The 20561-nt window shown below is 40.8% G+C and overlaps 2 protein-coding genes across 2 annotated transcripts; one reads left to right on the forward strand and one right to left on the reverse strand.

Moving 5' to 3' along the window:
- Positions 1 to 1239: 1239 nt before the first annotated feature.
- atp5pb (ATP synthase peripheral stalk-membrane subunit b) lies at positions 1240 to 12950 on the forward strand. The gene is made up of 7 exons (XM_003220435.4): positions 1240 to 1396; positions 1498 to 1540; positions 7058 to 7203; positions 7944 to 8107; positions 9070 to 9195; positions 12068 to 12247; positions 12811 to 12950. The coding sequence occupies exons 1-7, from the start codon at positions 1366 to 1368 to the stop codon at positions 12880 to 12882; spliced, it is 762 nt and encodes a 253-aa protein (XP_003220483.1). The 5' UTR covers positions 1240 to 1365; the 3' UTR covers positions 12883 to 12950.
- A 1976-nt stretch (positions 12951 to 14926) lies between these two features.
- Positions 14927 to 19724, reverse strand: LOC100559260 (adenosine receptor A3). The gene is made up of 2 exons (XM_003220452.4): positions 17908 to 19724; positions 14927 to 17107 (listed from the first exon to the last, which is right to left on the reverse strand). Exons 1-2 carry the CDS (start codon positions 18234 to 18236, stop codon positions 16501 to 16503), a joined length of 936 nt encoding a protein of 311 aa, XP_003220500.2. The 5' UTR covers positions 18237 to 19724; the 3' UTR covers positions 14927 to 16500.
- Between the last annotated feature and the right edge of the window lie 837 nt (positions 19725 to 20561).

Genomic DNA, 20561 nt, shown 5'->3' on the forward strand with positions numbered 1-20561 from the left:
CCGGCATGACTGCATGGAACGCCGTCACCTTCCTGCCGGAGTGGTACTTATTGATCTACTCACATTGGCATGTTTTCGAACTGCTAGGTTGGCAGGAGCTGGAGCTAACAGCGGGCGCTCACTCCGCTCCCCGGATTTGAACCTGGGACCTTTCGGTCTGCAAGTTCAGCAGCTCAGTGCTTTAACATACTGAGCCAGCGGAGGCTCCTCCTTGTATTGTACTGTGTGTTTATTTGGTGCAATTATTTAGGCACCTTGTGCCATATGTTTTTTATTATTATTATTATTATTATTATTATTATTATTATTATTATTATTATTATTATTATTGTGTTGTCGAAGGCTTCCATTGCCAGAATCACTCGGTTCCTGTGTGTTTTCCGCGCTGCATGGCCATGTTCCAGAAGCTTTCTCTCTTGACGTTTGGCCTGCATCTGTGGCAGGCATCCTCAGAGGTTGTGAGGTCTGTTAGAAACTTAGCAACTTGGGTTTATATATCTGTGGAAAGTCCAGGTTCGGATAAATAACTCTTGTGAGAATGCTGCAATTGATCACCTTGATTAAAACTAAATGGCCTTGCAGATTCAAAGGGTGGCTGCTTCCTGCCTGGGGGAATCCTTTGCTGGAAGGTGTTAGCTGGCCCTGATAGTTTCATGTCTGGAATTCCTCTGTTTTTTGAGTTTTGTTCTTTATTTACTGTCCTGATTTTAGAGGGTTTTTTTTTAAATACTGGTAGCCAGATTTGGTTCATTTTCATGGTTTCCTCCATTCAGTTTAAATTCTCCACATGCTTGTGGATTACAATGCTTTCTCTGTGTAGTCTGACGTGGTAGTTGTTAGAGTGGTCCAGCATTTCTGCGTTCTCAAATAATATGCTGTGTCCAGGTTGGTTCATCAAGTATCATGAAAATGAACAAAATCGGGCAGTATTTTTAAAAAAAACCTCTAAAATCAGAGCTGTAAATAAACAACACTCAGAAAACTGAGGAATTCCAGACATGAATCAATCAGGGCCAGTTAACACCTCCCAACAAAGGATTTCCCCCAGGCAGGAAGCAGCCAGGCTTTGAAGGTGCAAGGTCATTCAATGCTAATTAGGGCGATCATGGCCATATAGCCCGGAAAACTTACAGCAACCCTGTAGATAAAGACATTCAGCTGCTTCTTCAAAAATTCTACTTGTCGTAACTCTGTATTCCCACCGCCTCCCTCTCGCGCCCTCCGATTGGCCTCCGAGGTCATGAAGTGACGCGCGAGGAAGTTCGCGGTCTCGCGAGACTTTTTTTCGTGGAGGCGGCCATCTTAGCGCTTCTGCCGGGGGTCACTGGGACGGAGGAGAGGGCAGTCCGTGCAGCTGGAGACGCGATGCTGTCCCGTTTGGCCCTCCGCAGCCTCGGTAAGCGGCGGTTGTCAGGCCAAAAGGTGGTCAGGTAAATGAATATGTCGGGGTTTTTTTTGGCCTTGCTTTGACTCGGATGTCTTGCTTCCTTCCTGCAGCCCCGGCCGGCCTGAAGAGCTTGGCGCCCTCCTTATCCGCGGGGTGAGTACAAGTGGGAAAGAAAGCCTGGGCCCTCCTGTGAAGCAAAGCAGCCAAGACTATATTCTGCTCAGACGTGTGCTGCTGGTTCCTCTCTCTTCGTTGCTGCAATCATGCCATAGAATCATAGGATTCTGCAGTTAGAATGGGCCCCAAGGGTCACCCAGTCCAGCCCCCCGGTCAGGCAGGAAAACCACAATCAAAGCACCCCTGACAGATGGCCATCCACCCTCTGTTTAAAAGCTGAGGAGACTCTACTACGTGCCGAGCCACCATGTGTCATGACTGGGTAGCTCTTATTGTCAGAAGGTGCTTCTTAATGTTCAGGTGGTTTCTGGGCTAAGCTTATTGTTGCACAATATAATAAGAAGTCAACCTGGTGACCCTCTCTGTTCTTCCATCTCTCATGGAGCAGCATTTGGATGTAGAAAGCCCCAGGAGCCAAAATAAATGTCCTATTCACCCCCAAAGCCCAGCAAGAGCCCTTCCACACAACACAATTATGGCAAAATAATTACACTTTAACTTCTATGGCAACCTACTATAGCATTCTGAGATATGCAGTTTAGGGAGATGTCTTTCTGATTCTTAGCCAGAGAGCTCTACTGTATCGCTAATCTACAAAGCCTTGGATTCCAATTGGAAGGTGTCCTGATAGTTAAAGTGCAATGAGAGCACTATAACCGTAATATAAAATGACCTCAAGAAACTAGGGAATGTGGCTTCTCTGACCAAAAGTTACCAAAACAAATGGGGGACATTTTATATGTGCTAAACATATGGAAAAGATTTTTTTAAGGTTTGGATTTAAACAATACTTTAATAAGGTGATTTTGAGTTAAATTAGACCAGTGTTTTTTAAAGGGGGGGGGGGGGGACTGATGGATGAACACAGATTGTAGAGTTGTAAGACCTCATGTACCATGCAGTCCAACTCCCCCCCCCCACCATACAGGAAAAGCACAATCAAAGCACCCCCAACAGATGGCCATCCAGACTGCTTAACAGCCTCCAAAGAAGAAGCCTCCACCACACTTTGAGGGAGAGAGTTCCATTGCTGAACAGCTCTTACAGTCAGCTCTTCCTAATGTTCAGGCGGAATCTCCTTTCCTGTAATTTGAATCCATTGCTCCAAGTCCTAGTCTCCAGGGCAGCCTCTGCCTTATGACACCCTTTCACATATTTATCATGTCTCCCTTTGACCTTCTCTTCTGCAGGCTAAACATCCCCAGTTCTTTAAGATGCTCCTCATAGGAATTCATTGTCTCCAAACTTTTGATCATTTCAGTCATTCTCTGGACACCTTCCAGCTTATCAGTATCTTTCCTGAAATGGGGTGCCCACAACTGGACACTGTTATTCCAGGTGAGGTCTGACCAAAGCAGAATAGTGGGGCACCATTGCTTCCCTCAATCTAGACATCTTCTGATGCAGCCCAAATGTGTAATATCTATGTTGCCATTTTGCTCCTATTGATGCAGCTAGAATTGCATTTTAGAATACTTGCATTTGCATATACAGTGATACCTTGGCTTAAGAGTTTAATTCATTCCATGACTGAGCTCTTAACTCAAAATACTCTTATTCCAAAGTGAATTTTTCAATTGAAATGGTATTAATCTGTTCCGGCCCCCAACCCCCCCCCCCCTTTTGTTACATGTATTTGAATAAAAATATACTTTATAAATAACAAATAATATATAAATGCACATTCACATGGAACAATAAAGGAAGAAAGATCAACTTTAAAATAGTAGAAACACAAAGCGAAAAGGCAGAAGTAACGTTTTCTTCATACTGTGCTCATTCCAACCTCCCTCCATCTCATGCTCTCCCTCCCTCTTTCTCTTCATGAAGCCAAACATTCCAGGAATAAAAAAAATACACAAAATAAAGTAACACAAAGTTCTTCAAAATGAACAAGAGCAAAGGGGGCAGCAATCTCCCAAAGCAGACCTGAGCACAAGGCACGGAGGCTGCTCCCTTAAAGCCCTAAAGCCCTGTATTCTGGCATTAGCACTCCCTCTGGCGCGAACGCTCAACTCAAAAAACCGTTCTTACGTCAAAGCAAAACCTGGGTCGAGCAACAGCTCTTAATTCAAAATACTCTTGAGTTGGAATGCTCTTAAGTAGAAGTTCCGCGGCATGTACTTAATAACAATATCTTGGAGATGGGATCCAAGTCTCTAAACGCAATTTTTCAAGTGCACCTTATATACACATAGCTTCAGGATATTTATATAGAATCATTTTGTGGATGGAGCCCCTGGTGGCACAGTGGGTTAAACTCTTGTGCTGGCAAGACTGCTGACCAACAGGTTGGAAGTTCGAATATGGGAAGAGTGGATGAGCTCCCTCTATCGGCTTCCCGTGCAGGGACATGAGAGAAGGCTCCCACAAGGATGGTAAAACATCAAACATCTGGGCATCCCCTGGGCTACGTCCTTGCAGACAGCCAATTCTCTCACACCAGAAACAACTTGCAGTTTCTCAAATTGCTCATGTCACAAAAAAATGTGGGTGAAACATTTGTAAACACTGAACCATCAGAAAGCAAAGACATCACTGTATCAGCCACCCATGTGGACACTTTTGGAATCTGGAATATTTCAGACTTCAGAATATTAAATAAGAGGATGCTCTACTTATATTTCATCTGGAGGGTAGAATGTGCGTGTTGTGTTTTTCATTGTCCTTTCAAAAACTGGAGTGTTAGCTCTGTACTAATAAAAAGGAATTGGTATTAAGTCTTTGAAGCCTAAATCCAGAAGGCACCAGATATGGTTTTGGAAGCTAACAGGATTAAGTCTTGTACATACTTGGATGGGAGACTTTCAAAGAATACCAAGAGCTGCAGGTTAGAATCAGAGGAAGTTACAGGCTAACTCCTCTTGAGTACCTCTTCCCTAAGAAAACTCTGTGTTATTCATAGTCGCCATAAGTCAACAGATGACATGAAGGCACATATATGTAGCTATTCTTTGTGGAAGGATGTATGTTTATAATGCAAAGTAGGTTGAAGGAAGAGATCTGATTAATCTGTTTTATCTCAGCAGCTGCTTATCTGAGCAATGACTAATCTCTTTAGGGTTGAAAGCATGCCTTCCCTCTGCAAAGATCACCTTGCAGTTTTGGAAGCCCTTTAGGCTTATATGCCAAAGAGGTCTCATGTCTCATTGAACTATAACTCCCAGGATTCCATTGCATTGATCCATGATAGTTAAAGTGGTGTCAAGTTGCATTAATTCTACAATGTACATGCACCCCTGCTTTTTATGGGGAAAAAGCTTGAAATCTGGTCCTGATGTGTGGCTTGCTAGGATATAAGTCAGACCTGGAATATTACAGTTCTATTCTTGAGTTCCCCGGTGGCACAGTGTGTTAAAGCGCTGAGCTGCTGAACTTGCAGACCGAAAGGTCACAGGTTCAAATCCGGGGAGCGGAGTGAGCGCCCGCTGTTAGCTCCAGCTTCTGCCAGCCTAGCAGTTTGAAAACATGCAAATGTGAGTAGATCAATAGATACCACTTCAGCGGGAAGGTAACGGCGCTCCATGCAGTCACGCCGGCCACATGACCTTGGAGGCGTCTACAGACAACGCTGGTTCTTCGGCTTAGAAATGGAGATGAGCACCAACCCCCCAGAGTTGGACACGAATGGACTTAACGTCAGGAGAAGCCTTTACCTATTCTTGAGTGCTTCAATGCTGACTCTTGCAAAGGAAAGGGGGGGGGGTATACTCTCCTCTAAAGTAGGGGAAGGGCATCTCTTTCTTGCAGTTTTTTTGTTGTTAAAAGCAATGATGAGGCCATAGACTAAAAATACTCTTTTCACTTATGTGTAAGTCTAGAAATTTTACTCAAAAATCAACCGCAGGAACCTGGATTGACTTATCCCTAAGGCTTTATGAGCATTGTACCATAACACTTATGAAAAAAGAAACCACCCTTTCTCTGAGAAGAGTGGCAAAAGGCAAGAGGTTACACAGTCCAGGGAAAACCAAAAAGAAGCACTGGCCCTCTACTTTCTCCACTTTGGCTCTATTTTTGGACCTTTTGAATGTCTGGGTGGAGAAATTGTAGTGGCAGCCATGGGAGGATGGCCCCCTAAGTCGTCATTCGTGTTTCCGCTCTCCGGGGACTGACTCTTGACTTATCCACGGGTCGAATCAAATTAAAATCCATAATTGTGTTCCTACATTCTTCCCATAACACATATTACATCAACTTATTTATCTATATATATATAAAAGAGTGATGGCATCGGGGCAGCGGACAAAACAACAAAACTACAGGCCCCCCAACCTCGAAATTTGACAACACAACCCATAATTCATGGCTTTAGGTTGATACAACAAAAAGAAAAGAAAAATAAAGTCCTAATTACAGGGAGAGGAATAATAGTTTTTATCCAATTGCTGCCATTTAGAAGGCTAAGCTCCGCCCACTTGGTCTTCTAGCAACCTACTCAGCCCAGGGGAAAGGCACAGTTAGGCCTCACTTAGGCCTCTTCCACAGATTATCAGATTTTAACTGGATTATATGGCAGTGTAGACTCAAGGCCCTTCCACACAGCTATATAACCCATTTAGAATCTTATATTATCTGCTTTGAACTGGATTATCTTGACTCCACACTGCCATATAATCCACTTCAGTGTGCATACTAAACATAAGAACTACCATACAACAGACATTCAATACCACCACTACCTCAACAATTTCTCACCAACGCCACCAGACAACGCCACAGCAACGCGTAGCTGGGCACAGCTAGTTAACATATATAATACTCTTCCCTGGGTGATAATGGTGGAAATGTAAAGGTGTTTACCAAAAGTCAAAAGAATTTTCAGGAGTTTACAGTGTTGTTGTCATGCTGTTTCATAAATTACTTTTCACCTCTGAAAAGCTTTGAATCAAATTACCTTTAAAAAATCCTTGTCTACAGAGAAGCATTTGACTTGATACCAATGCTGTTCCATGTTAAAAATCATTTCAATGTGAGACCATGTTAGTTTTTATAATTATGTTTATTTTCTCCTTTGTGCTATGAATGCTTTTCCAGAAGTTATATTTTCCTTGAAAAAGAGCAAATATGAGACCTGCTTTCTATTATCTGTCAACAAAGATATGTTGGGCTGTAGGTTTCTAAAAATCATGTAACTTTTACAGACTAATTTACAGATCTGCAGATCGATACCTTTACAGATCTGTGACTATAGCCATAATATTCTCTGAAGAGGGCTATATGCCCGTCAGTGCCAATAGTAAATCTAGCTCCGTAAGTAAGACTTCGTTGAAACTGAAATGAATTTTTTTTCCTTTATTGTCGCTATTCTGATAGTTTACATCTTTTTGCTATTTCGTTTCAGTCGCCATAGTAGCAGTAAAGCAGCAAAGAATACATGTTGATAAAATGGAGAACAAATGCATTGAATGCTCTCATGATATTAATTTCAACTTGCACTTATTTTGAATTACTTAGGATTTAGCATCACTAAACCACTTTTCTTGATTTCAGAGTTCTACAGGTATCGAGACCACTTCACACAAGCCAGCCACACTTGGCTCCTGTGCCTCCTCTTCCAGAAACAGGAGGAAAAGTCCGTCATGGAATAGTCCCTGAAGAATTTTTCCAGTTCCTATATCCTAAAACAGGAGTCACGGGTTAGTAATGTGTTCTTTGTAAAAGCTAATAAAAGTAAATTTGTACTTTTTTGGTTTCTGAGGTATAAATCCCCAAAATATTTGATATGATTGAGGATTTCATAATGGGAATCTTTTAAAGCTGGAGGACCAATAGAATCTGTTGAGCAAAGACAAGAAGTGCCAAATGAAACGTGTATGACAAAAAGTGTTCTATTTTTAAGTTCTTACTATCAGTGAGTGAATCTTAGGAGAGACATTTCAACCTTTTACCATGTGAGAAAAACTACACAGGAGCTAAGAAACAACTAGATGATGATGTCCTGTGCATGGGAATGTGGAACCTCAGGCAAACTGGTTCCGAGAGCAGGCCTATAATTTTCTGCTACATTGTATGCTGTGTTGAATTATGATTTGGGAAGATACATATCTTTACAGATTATTACTACATTTTATATTTCATCTAAACAGCCTATGACATGTGATTAGTATTGGCTATTTGTGTTTACTGGTATTTTGAGGAATGAACATAGTCTCTGGTTAAAATTCATTCTTACAAAGAATGTGAGTGCAATTTGAGAAGACTGCAGTACATACACAACTCCCCCCCCCCCCCCCCCGTGCCTTTCTCCAATAGTTCAAAAGCAAACAAGGTTTTTGATAAAAAATAGTGTTTATGCAGTAGGGTATTTTTTTCCAACCAAGTCTCATTATGCTGAATATTTCTGTTTTTAACTGTATTCTCATTTTCTTACTTTTAGGTCCCTATATGTTTGGAACTGGGCTTCTGCTCTATCTCCTCTCTAAGGAGATTTACATAATTAACCATGAAACAATAGCTGGTATTTGTATTGTGGGAATTATCATTTATGTGGTTAAGAAGTATGGTGCTGATGTTGCAGCGTTTGCTGACAAACTCAATGAGGTGAGACAGTACCTTTGTTGCAATTTGCTACCAAAATACTTCCTTGGGTGTTAATATAAAGATTGTATAGTATGAGAGATTGTTCCAAAGGGTGTTCTAAGGATGATATACCAGCTTAACATGCCACTTAGGTTCTATTTACCATTTAATGCAGTTTCACATCAGTATTGAAAGTGGTTTTGCTGTGTACATGATTCTATAGGAAATCCTGGAACCAGTTTGAGACCCAGAAGGCGATTAAACGAACTACAGAACACTGATGTACATTTAGGGCTTGTTTTTGCGTGCTTTTGCAGGAATTTGTTGTCTGACTGCCACATTTTGAACCTAGCTTTGAACTACATTAAAAGGTCAGTGTAGATGTGGCCCTAATATACCTCACACCTCTTATCAGACTATGTCATGTATGTTGTTCTTGGAAGTAATAGGATCTACTAATGACAAACTCCAATTTTAGCATAATCATCTCTTGCAGGTAGGCAGGTTAGTTAATGGTTACTAGTAAATACAATCCTTGGCATGTTCATATAGAAGTGTCGTTGACTTCATTGGAGGTTTGGTACACTTCAGCAATCTTCCCTTATCCTATAACTGCAGTTGATGTGCTGAGTCAAGGAGGAAGATGGTGATGTGTTTCATCATTATCACAGAATTTCCTAAGTACTCAAGAAGTAGTTTTTTTATACTTTTATTTAGAATTTCTGTCCTAATAATAATTTTGCATTTCAAACTTGGAGCTTGAAATACAGAATTAACCAAATTACAGTGGTGATAAGTATTTAAAAACCTTACTCAATGTACTATTTCTCTATCCAGATAGACAAGAAGGTATAATATAGTTGAAATTATTTGCCTTGTAGACAACACACATTGATTTCTAACATGAAGTTAGATAAGAACCTGTAGATTTGACTCTGAAACTGGATTTTTCTCTGAATGGGTCTATTTTCCTCTGATTTCAGGAAAAAATTGCTTTGGCAACTGCTGTGAAGAATGATTCGATTGCCAGCCTTCAGAAGGCAATTGAAGATGAAAAGAAAGAACAGTGGAGGATTGAAGGTCGTCACTATCTCTTTGATGCCAAGCGGGTAGAGTATTGAAATAGGCACTGTCATTGCAGAATGAATTACTCCAGAGTAATCTCTTGTGTTGTATGCTTTGTACCTATTTGTTGCAGTGAAAGGGAGGAGTGACACCTAGAGGTGCAGTAAATATACCCTCCACATACATTTCCAATTCCAAGTGCATGTTGGGGCAATGGGTAGATTTTGAATCTTGTTGACATAAGCATTCCCTCAACCTGCTTATGGTGGTTTCTTCTCTTTGACCTCTAACAATACTGGAGCACCAAAGGACATGAAAAATGTTATGGGGACTTGAAATCATTTTGTCTAAGGCCTGAACAGGAGAGCTTTGAAACATACTTTAATCTGTGACACTTTTGGTTCCCTGGCCCAGTGACCTCACCTTGAGACTTTTGGCTGAAGTTCAGTCCTAGGAATGACTCAAAGTCTACTTCCAGTTTTATAGCTGATTGTGGCTGATTTGGGTTTCTGAGAAGTGAATAATGCCACTAGGGAGTGTTTGGTGGCACTTTTTAGCCTGATTTTTTTTAAAGGGGGGTTGGACATTCATGGGGGGAAAACTGAAAGGCACTGTTCCTGCAGGTTGCAATTTTCCCACTCGTGATAGACATCTTGACAGATCTTTTAGACATCATAGGCTCACAGTGTTAGTAAATCATGGTGGGCTTACTCTTTTTTATAATAGTGAATATGATTACAGTAAAACCTTGGTAAACTGAGCCCTGGTGAACCGAGTCCCTGGATTATCCGAGAGGCTGCCACCCCCTCTTCTCCCCCTCCCAAAGGAGCCCTCACCCCTTGGAAGGAGCCCACGAGCGCCGCTGCCTAGCAGCGCTTGTGGGCTGCTTCCCAAGGGGCGACGGCTCAGCCCAGGGAAGTAGGCCACAAGCGCTACTACAGCAGCAATCGCAGGCCGCTTCCTCCGGCCTCTCCCTTCTCGCAAGAAGGAGCTCCTTCGCACAAGAGGAGGAAGAGGTGGGGCGCTTCCCTCTCCTCTCGTGAGAAGGAGCTCCTTGCGAGAGGAGAGGCAGGAAGCAGCCTGCAATCATGGCCTGCTTCCCTGGGCCCAAGCGCTGAGCAGAGGGAGGAAACTACTCCTTCCGCTCGGCGCTTGGGCCTTTAGAGAAGCACGAGGCATGTTGCTAAGCAGTGGCATGTCTCACGCTTCCTGGGTCCAAGCGCCTGACGGAGGGAGAAGTTTCCTCCCTCCGCTAGGCGCCTGGGCCTACAATGGGTTTATCCGATTAATCCAGGTAACCTGAGTTGCGGGCCGCCCGTGTAAATTGGATAAATGGGATTCTACTGTATAATAATACTAGCTGTGCCCGGCCATGCGTTGCTGTGGCAAAGTGTGGTGGTATGGGAAATAAGGTATTGAGGAATTGGTGGTAGTTTATTATATGTTATTTCCTAAAGCTTGTGAATATACAATATTTCTGGTTGTTCATTTTCTTGTCTGTTGGAGGCAAATATGAATGTCGCAATTAGCCGGAATGATTAGCATGTAGTGGCCTTTCAGCTTCAAAGCCTGGCTGCTTCCTCCCTGGGGGAATCTTTTGTTGGGGAGTGTTAGCTGGCCCTGATTGTTTCATGTCTGGAATCCCCCTGTTTTCAGAGTGTTGTTATTTATTTATTGTTCTGATTTTAGAGTTTTTTAATACTTGGAACCAGATTGTGTTCATTTTCATGGTTCACAGCAACACAATATTAATAATAATAATAATAATAATAATAATAATGACTCTGATAATACACACTACTTTTCTCCCTCCTCAGCTTTCTCCCTGGGAGAATTCTTTGTTGGGAGGTGGTAGCTGGCTCTGATTGTTTCCTGTATGGAATTCCCCTGTTTTCAGAGTGTTGTTCTTTATTTACTGTCCTGATTTTAGAGATTATATTATTCTGTATTATTATACCACAATATTTTAATATATAATATTTATAATCTTATATTATTTGCTTTGAACTGGATTATATCAGTCCCCTTTTACACAACTGTATAAAATCCACACTGAACTGGATTATATGGCAGTGTGGGCTCAAAATAATCCAGTTCAAAGCAAATACTGTGGATTATCTGCCATGGTATTTTGGGTTATACAGCTGTGTGGAAGGGCCATATAATCCAGTTCAAATCAGATAATCTGTATTTTATAGGCAGTGTGGAGGAGGCCTGTGAACTCTCAGTCATCGTGGCTGAGAAAGTTGCTAGGACAAGAAGTGAGCGAGGCCTAAAAGGGGCGTGGCCTACCCTCCTGACTGGCAGCCAGGGGGAGAACAACTCTTCCTCATCCTCTTTAATTTGGACTTAATTTTTCTAGGTTTTTTTGATTGAGAGACATAGATTGGATGACTATGTCTTTTGTGGCCAAATTTGGTGTGATCTGGTTCAGTGGTTTTGTTGTTTACTCCATGGGGAAAATGCACATTACATTTATATATTTATAGATTTATTTCTTGCCCGCCTCTCCTCACAGCTCAACGTGTGTTACAACTTTGCTAAAACACACATTAATCCAAAAACATTCTTTAAATGCACATATTAAAACATATTTTCACAAAATACATATTAAAATATACAAAACAAAGATTAAAAATAAGATGTAAGTTTAAAATTTGTCATTAAAACTGGGTAGGCCTGCTGGAAAAAATAGGTCTTCACTTGTGATATTGCGTCGTTCTTTCATATATTTTTTGCACTACAAGTAAGATCTGTGCAGTGTACATATGAATTCATCCCCCCCCCCCAAAAAAAATTATAGTCTGGCCCCCCAACAGTCTGAGGAACTGTAAACTGACCCTCTGATTAAAATGTTTGAGGGCCCCTGCTTTAATCAAATAATGATGGAAAGTAGTTTCTGTTTTCTTGTTCTAGAACAATGTTGCTATGTTGTTGGAAACTAACTACAGAGAGAGGCTGATGACTGTATACAATGATGTGAAGAAGCGGCTGGACTATCAAGTGGCGTTGCAGCATCTCAAGAGGCGAATGGAACAAGATCATATGATCAACTGGGTGGAGCAAAATGTTAGACAGAGTATCACACCTCAGCAGGTACTTAGAAATTGCAATTTTATGGATGCTTGTGGATGAGAGCTTACTGTAAGGAAAGTCCATTGGATTTACCACTTCATTATGGAAATCAATAGCACCAAACATGATGGAATGTAATGAGGGAACCTTCGTCTTCAATTTAAGACAAAGGCTGAATGTTAATAGAATATTTTATGATCTACAACATAGTTTTAGGGCAGTATGACTTCAAACTATTTTTTGTTTTGTTTTTCTTTGTGTTTGTGTGTGTTATCTGACAACTAATAATGACCCATTAATTTCATAGGGTTTTCTTAGGTGAGGAACAGTCAGGTGATTTTGCCAGTTGTTTTATTGACAATCTTTTATCCAAGTACTAACCACAGCTGACCTCGCTTAAGCTTCAAAGATCAGATAGGATCTGGTGCCTTAGGATATTTAGGCCCCCTGATTTCTAACAACTGAAACAAAATAAAAGTTTTCAGTAGACCTAGGAGTGGAAGAATAGTGTAGTCCTCCATTAGCCTTTCCCCCCTCAGTTTTTTCATTCCTATATTGTTACTCAGTATGTGTTTATATTTTAGGAGAAGGAGAGCATTGCCAAGTGCATTTTGGACCTGAAGATGCTATCAAAGTCTACCAGAGCAGCTGTCTAAATGCAACACTTACTTACGACCTCTTAAATCATATATTTGTTCTTCTTAATTAAAACATCAGTACCCTTTTTGTGTATCTCTATTTGTCTCTTTGGCTGATGAAGAGAAAGCGTTGTTTCATGGGTTCCACTGATGACATGTTTGACTCTGTAGTAACCATTATCTTCCTTGAGTGACAAAAGGTGAGAATCTGTCCCAGGAAAACCTAAAGGAAGAACCAACCCCTTTTATTTTTTTGCTATGACAGGGAAGCTCCAAAGAAGTGGCTCAATTTTCTCACTTTGGCATGCCATAAGGCCAGAAGCAACATTGCAGTAGATAGAGCACAGTGGGTCTATACTTCCTTTAGGTTCTTGACTTACCCATGTATTATATTCAAATCTATAATCAGCCCTCAAATCAGCCCTCAACTTATACATGAGGACTGTGAATAAATATTTCTAGCAATTTACTTTTACATGTTATTTTTTGAAATATAATATTACAGTTTATAGTATAATTTTCTAGGCACACCTAACATAGCAAGTCTGTCAATTGACACAGCACCTACATTTTTCAGAAGGTATTCTTGGCAAGTTCATGATAGCTTTTTGGTTGTCTCTTAGTAAGCACTTCTAGATTGCTAAGATCTAAGACATAATCCCAGTTGTCCATATGAACCACACATTCTAATTAATCTTATAAATGGTGTACACATGGATGCAGTTAGGACAAAAACCTTAACATTTGTAAATTTGAAAAGTAAATGCAATTGAATAGCACATTTTATTTATGCTTAAAGAGCAAGATGTGTGATTAAGTGATCTAAATGTGTGACCCAACTAAAGAGCTTGGGGTGCTTTTTTACACAGTACAGATATTCAGTATGATATCCACAATGCCGATTTTTTAATTCTAACGAAGCATAAAATGATTAATATAATTTCAGTGAGAATGGTTTTATTCTCCCAAAATAGTTGTAGGTAAAAGCTTGCTAAATAAATACACTCATTGATGAGGCCGTTGGAAATTTTGTATGTGTCTAGACATACAAAAAACCCACTATACAAAAAGTTCAATTTCCTGACTGTTAAAGATCAAGCTGCTCTAAAAATTGCAGAAAGCAGCCCCCACCACAGTACTGCAATCTTATCAGATGCTAAAGCAAAGAGTGTTGCTTGTGGTTTTAAGGCATCAAAATATAACTCACCACAAGGCAGCAACCACCTTATCTCGATTATATGGCCTGAAAGATCAAAACAGCTTCAGGCTAGCAGATTAGGATGTGTGTGACAGCAGTAAACATAACTGTTGGCATGCACTCTATTTCTTCCATCTGGCCCCATTCTCATGTGCATCTCCATTTTCCACATATCTGCCCAACCTTCAGACTGCCCATAGAGAGAATTTACTTTATCCAATTAACAGTTTTCTGATTACTATTTTTTCATGCTATACTATATGGTGACTGGAGAAAACATGAGAACATCAGCGATACTGGCTGGAAATCTTACTATTCTGCAACGGTGACAGTGGAAGGAAAAAGATTATCAGTATAACCACTGTGAAATAAGGCTTTGGAGAAAAGCTTCACTGTCATTCCTATGCACAAGTACAACCACTAACATAAGCCACCAACAAGACTCCAGCATTAAACCCCAGTGAATGGATCTGATACCAGCTGTTACTGCACCTTTTTGAGCTAGCCATCTCATAATTTTATCTTTTGTTATTAGCATTATCCCTCCGCTTTGAAAGCACGATATAAAATGACAGATTTTTCTCTGTTATACAAAATCCCAGAATACTTGTAAAGTATCTACACAAACACAAGATGGTCTATGTACAAAGAAAAGATGTCCAAATAGCATATGCTATTTGGACATACTTTCTTTGTACATAGACCCAGCTTGTGTTTGTGTAGATTCCTCTGTGCCTAGAATTTTCATGCTCACTGTCAACAACAAAGAAGTGAGAGAAAGCAAAGTTCTTAGGTTAATAAAGATCATTGCAATTAAAATGTGTTTTTCTTAAAATGTGCAATGCAGGTCCTGGTTATCAGTACTTATTTATTTATTTATTTATTACATCACTTCTACTCCGCCCTTCTCACCCATCAGGGGACTCAGGGCAGCTTACAATATAAACATACACATCAAAAACAGTTTTCATCAAATTTAAAAATCCATCAAGATTAAAAATTACAATAAAATTAAGAATATACATTAAAAAGATTATTAAATGTATAATAATTATACATTTAAGGCACTTTCCATGTCCAGGTGGGGTCTGTCAGGTCATATATTCATATCTCATTTTTGCTGCTACTCATGCTCAAATGCCTGGTCCCATAACCACGTTTTTGTTCTCTTTCGGAAAGACAGGAGGGAGGGAGCCTGCCTGACTTCAATGGGAAGGGCTTTCCATAGGCGGGGAGCCACTACTGAAAAGGCCCTGTCTCTCGTCCCCGCCAGCCGCACCTGTGAGGCTGACGGGACCGCAAGCAGGGCCTCTGATCTTAAGCTTCGAGGTGGGTCATAGCGGGAGACACGCTCGGACAGATAAGCTGGGCCGGAACCGTTTATAGCTTTATAGGCTAAAGCCAGCACCTTGAATTGTGCTCGAAAGCTAATCGGCAGCCAGTGGAGCTGGCGTAACAGAGGAGTGGTACGCTCCCTGTACGCTGCTCCAGTTATTAACCTGGCAGCCTCCCGTTGGACTAATTGAAGCTTCCGAACAGTCTTCAAAGGCAGCCCCACGTAGAGTGCGTTGCAGTAGTCTAAACGGGATGTAACAAGAGCGTGGACCACCGTGGCCAAGTCCGGCTTCCCAAGGTACAGTCGCAGCTGGCGCACAAGTTTTAATTGTGCGAAGGCTCCCCTTACCACCGCTGAGACCTGGGGCTCCAGGCTCAACGATGAGTCTAGGATTACCCCCAGACAGCGCACCTGTGCCTTCAGGGGGAATGTGACCCCATCCAGCACAGGCTGTAACCCTATACACTGTTCGGCCTTCCAACTGACCAGGAGGACCTCTGTCTTGTCTGGATTCAATTTCAATTTGTTGGCCCTCTTCCAGTCCGACACAGCGGCCAAGCACCGGTTCAAGACCTGGACAGCCTCCTTAGTGACAGGTGGGAAGGAGTGACAGAGCTGGACATCAGACACCGGACCCCGAATCTCCTGATGATCTCTCCCAGCAGCTTCATGTAGATGTTAAACAACATGGGAGACAACACAGAGCCCTGCGGGACCCCACAAGTCAACGGTTGTGGGGCCGAGCATGTGTCCCCCAATGACACCATCTGGGACCGACCCTCCAGGAATGAGTGGAGCCACTGCAGAACAGTACCTCCAAGTCCCATTCCCGCAAGGCATCCCAGAAGGATACCGTGATCGACGGTATCGAAGGCTGCTGAGAGGTCCAGCAGAACCAGCAGGGACACACTCCCCCTGTCCAGTTCCTGGCGAAGATGTGGTGTTAACTCAGGGCAGGATTGAAAATCAGTTCTAGGCATCTCCAGTTGAATATAGATTTGCATTAAGCAGGTTTGAGGCCTTTTGTGAGCCCTTGGTTAGCAACTTGTCAGCATAGAATATATTTGATCGATCAATCAATGGTTGATTTGGTATAAGGCACCTACAATGGGTCAGATGAAGTATGTCCATCAGATGCATCCTGTTCTGTGTCCACTTTCAGAAAATAGGTTCTAAAAATCTGGATGCAAGTTTTTCGGAACTTCTTTATCCTGAAAGCATAGATAATGGGGTTCATGACAGAATTGGAGTGCGAGAGTACGATAGCACAGTAAACCACATAATCTGGGAGCCAGAGACTGGGGCAGAAAAGTGTGAAACAGTTCAGAATACACATTGGCAACCAACAGATGGCAAAGAAAAAGAGGACCAGAGACAAAGATTTGGCTGTCTTAAATTCATGTTTGTAAAATACACTTTGTCCTCTTCCACTGCATGAACATAGTTTCAGCTTTGATCGGATAATACAGAAAAGTCTTGCGTAAAGGACACACATGACAACCAGCGGGACAAGAGTGCCAGTGAAGAAGCTGAGGTACACCAGGTATTCCATTTTCATAACATTGGTGAACAGACATTGCACGTTGCTTGTGTTTCTTGGTATTTCTTTTCCCCAGCCAAACATGGGAGTAAATCCTACTAGCATTGACAAGAGCCAAGTTGTTCCCAAAGCCACACGAATTCTTCTCTCAGTGGTTATCAATTTATACCTGGTTTAGTGGGAAAAAATAAAATGTAATATCAAATGAAACAATTTGCTTTTGTGTTTCTTGATCCCTCCAAACTTCAGGGATCATCCACTTTTTGTTAGAAAAAATTAAGAAATCGCCTTTCCTAGAAGACTTTGCGAGTGGCAATTCACCTTTTAAATACATTGCAGGCCCCCTCTCCAATACTGTTTGATATTTTAAAAACTAGTTTGAAATAAAAAAACACTTCAAAAGCAGATGTGAGCTTCCAACCACTTCCAGATGTTTTTCTTGTTGGCAATCTTTTCAGCGGTAGAAAACACCAGTTGACATCACTATTGTAAGAAAGCTATGTGAAATGCTTCCCACCGTAATCTGCTTCTGTTGTAAATGATACACCAGGATTATTCACAATAAATTTTATCTTTTGGTAGAAACTGATTTTGCTGCTCTACTCACACCTCATTTAAATAGTATTTGTAAACATGGCTTATTTGAACCCTCACACCAGTGTAAGTTATCAACAAAAGCTCCAAACCATTAATCTAATTCAATAAAACAATCTCTGTCTCTATCTTTTCAAACAAGGCTGGTAGTCTTGGCACAACAGTCAGAGATTTGTAGTTCAATTTCAGCTATAGAATTTTAGAAACTTATAGAAATTTAGCCCAAATCGTTTAAGTTGACAATGCACTTGTGTAAACCCAACAAATCAGATTCAAAATCTGCACCCTAAGAAGTCTCCTGTATCTGACCCAAGCACTTAAAACCTGGTACCCAAATCAAGTGAAAAAAATCAGCAGCTAACAAGAATGACTTACCTGATGAGTAGTCTTACTCTGAGATATCTGTCAATTGCTATGGCAAGCAAAGACATGATGGAGGCTTGAGTGAAAGTCACAGGCAGGCAGCACATGAATAGACAGGCTTTGTATGGCATCTGCAGTCTTAAAGACACTACGATGGTCGCTGGCATGACAAGCCCAACAGCAATATCAGCTACTGCTAGCGAGATGATGAAGTAGAAGATGGTCTTCTGAAACCCCTGGTTTATTTTCAGCACCCAGATGACCAGGACGTTGCCCAAGATAGCAAGCACTGCAATCATGACCTCAAAGGCAATGTAAACATTTCTCAAATTTTCCGACATTTTGGGAAACCGGGGCTTTGTTTTTTCTCAAGTGTGAAGAGGCCACTGATGTGAATAACTTGAGGTAGGAGCCTGTTTCTAGAGCAAAGCACGTTTTGCTAAGTATCTTGGCTAATTTGGTATAATAAAGCAGCAGGAACAATGAACCTTATGACACAATGTCACAGCTTCTTCAGAACCTATTACCACACTAATCCACAGATAAGCACTTTTAGATTCTAAGAAACGAAGCAATGAAGAGGAAGTCTTTGTTTTCATTATTACTCGTTCTGGAAATGTTATCACAGCTAAAATGTGGCAATAACACGTTTCCTCTTTTTACTAAATAGACATGGTAAAAAATATAAAGTAAATATTAAAGACCAACACACATAAGACTGAATTAGAAAAGTAGAAAAGACCCATATTTCTTTTTTTTTTAACCATTTTATTTGTAGTTATTACTGTACATAAAAAGGGATAGAAAGGAGGCAAGTCAAATCCAAAAAAGAAACAACAACAAAAAAGACAAAAAAAACAACAACACATATATATGAAATACACCACTGAAACCCCAGTTTCCCATACCCCTCCCTCCTTTCTGTATTGTCTTCCAGCTCCACTGCTCTGCCATTTATTTCTTATCTTTCCTATTTTTTCCCGAGCTTGTTTTCCTAAGACCTGAGAGTATCTATTCTTACAGTAGTTCCTTCTATATTTCCAGGTTCCTTTTTTCCCTTAAATATTTACTTAAATTGCTCCAGTCCGTTTTTGTCCTTGTTTGAAATTTTGGTGAGATTAGCTGCGTTAGCATGTCCATGTTTTGTATATCCATCAATTTCAATGTCCATTGTTCTAGTGACAGTATTTCCGGTGTCTTCCATTGCTTCACAATTACAATTCTTGCTGCGCTTATCATATAAATAAAAAGTTTTTCATTATTTAAGTCCATAGAAAAGTCCGTTAGACCTAATAGTAAGTATTCCGGTTTAAACATGAATTTTTTTGTATTATTATCTCCATCTCCTTGTGAATTATTCTCCAGAATCCTTTGATCTTCTTACACCCCCACCACATGTGGAAAAAATCCCCTTTTTCTTTCCTGCATTTCCAGCACTCTTCCCCCTTCTTCCTCTTATCAAATTTTGCCAGTTTTGCCGGGGTGATATACCACCTAAAGAAGATTTTATACCAACCAAAGACCCATATTTCTGACTAAGGACAGTGATTGTTCCAGTAGATAAAAGAAGCCCACATTGGTCACATTATTTATTGAGAAATTCTAACATTGAAATTCATTCCAGACCAATCATTTTGGCTCTATCCAATTACTCTGACACTTGATATAACCCTTTAAATTTAGGAAGGCTCCAGTTCTTCTCTTTGTGCGTAAGCTGGGGCAAAAGCCAACTTCTGCAATCTCTCCTGGCTTATGTGTTCTTTCTTGTTTCCCATCTTGGGTGCACTCTGGTTTTGTTTGATCATAGGTGTTCCAGTTTTCATCTGTACTTCACGTAAATAAGATTTTAAAATATGTGTTTTAATGGCTGTTTAAGGAGAACAAGACATATTTTAATAGTGCAAAATGATACGGCTGAAAATAAATTAAATGCCCCCAAAACACCAGATCCATGCGACCTTGGAAAGTGGAGTCAACCTTGTTCATTATGTGGATAGTAGAACATCGAGGAATACCAGATGCTATAGATTTCAGAGGAAGGAACTGACCAAACCACCTCTGAGTTTTCCTTGCTTAAGAAAACACTGTGAAATTTATGAGGTGACCATAAGTTAATAGATGACACTATAATATATCCTGTTTCTTTCTTTTAAAAAATGTTTACTCCCTGAATCTGTGTAATATCAAGATGGGAGGCATGAAGTCCTCCAAATGTTGTTAGACTACAACTTCCGGGATAAATTTGCAAGTTTAGCCAACAACAAAGAATGATGGGAGATGCGGTCTACTAATATTTGGAGCCTGCTTTATATCTCTTTATAAGTATTGCTGTGCATTCTGCATTTCCTTGAGTTGTGAGCCATTTCAAACACAGTCCAACCAGGTTGGAAGCTCCCTTAATACTTCTATCCCAAAGTAAAGCTTAAACAATGAGGCAATTTTCTTTTGCTTTGGCTGCATTTTTGGGAATGCTCATCTGTGAGAAATTTCAATGAGGCAATGATAATGCACATGAGAGTATTGATTTTTAACTGTCGTTCCTCTGAGTATGTGGATGTGTCTTTAAGTTGCTTGTTGACTTTTATATAGTTTTCTTAGGGTGCATCCAGACAGTACCTAAAGTGCGCGCCTTCCTGTGTTTTGCCCTGGGGCATCCAGACGATGCT

The sequence above is a fragment of the Anolis carolinensis genome, chromosome 4, assembly GCF_035594765.1.
Source record: "Anolis carolinensis isolate JA03-04 chromosome 4, rAnoCar3.1.pri, whole genome shotgun sequence".
Classification (NCBI taxonomy): domain Eukaryota; kingdom Metazoa; phylum Chordata; class Lepidosauria; order Squamata; family Dactyloidae; genus Anolis; species Anolis carolinensis.

Excerpts from the sequence above, each read along its gene's own strand:
- atp5pb (XM_003220435.4), top strand. The coding sequence starts at position 1,366 with ATGCTGTCCCGTTTGGCCCTCCGCAGCCTCG. Across the intron at positions 1,541-7,057 it reads GCGCCCTCCTTATCCGCGGG|AGTTCTACAGGTATCGAGAC; the intron begins GTGAGTACAAGT and ends TCTTGATTTCAG. Across the intron at positions 8,108-9,069 it reads TTGCTGACAAACTCAATGAG|GAAAAAATTGCTTTGGCAAC; the intron begins GTGAGACAGTAC and ends CTCTGATTTCAG.
- LOC100559260 (XM_003220452.4), bottom strand. The coding sequence starts at position 18,236 with ATGTCGGAAAATTTGAGAAATGTTTACATTGCCTTTGAGGTCATGATT. Across the intron at positions 17,108-17,907 it reads AGAGTAAGACTACTCATCAG|GTATAAATTGATAACCACTG; the intron begins GTAAGTCATTCT and ends CCACTAAACCAG.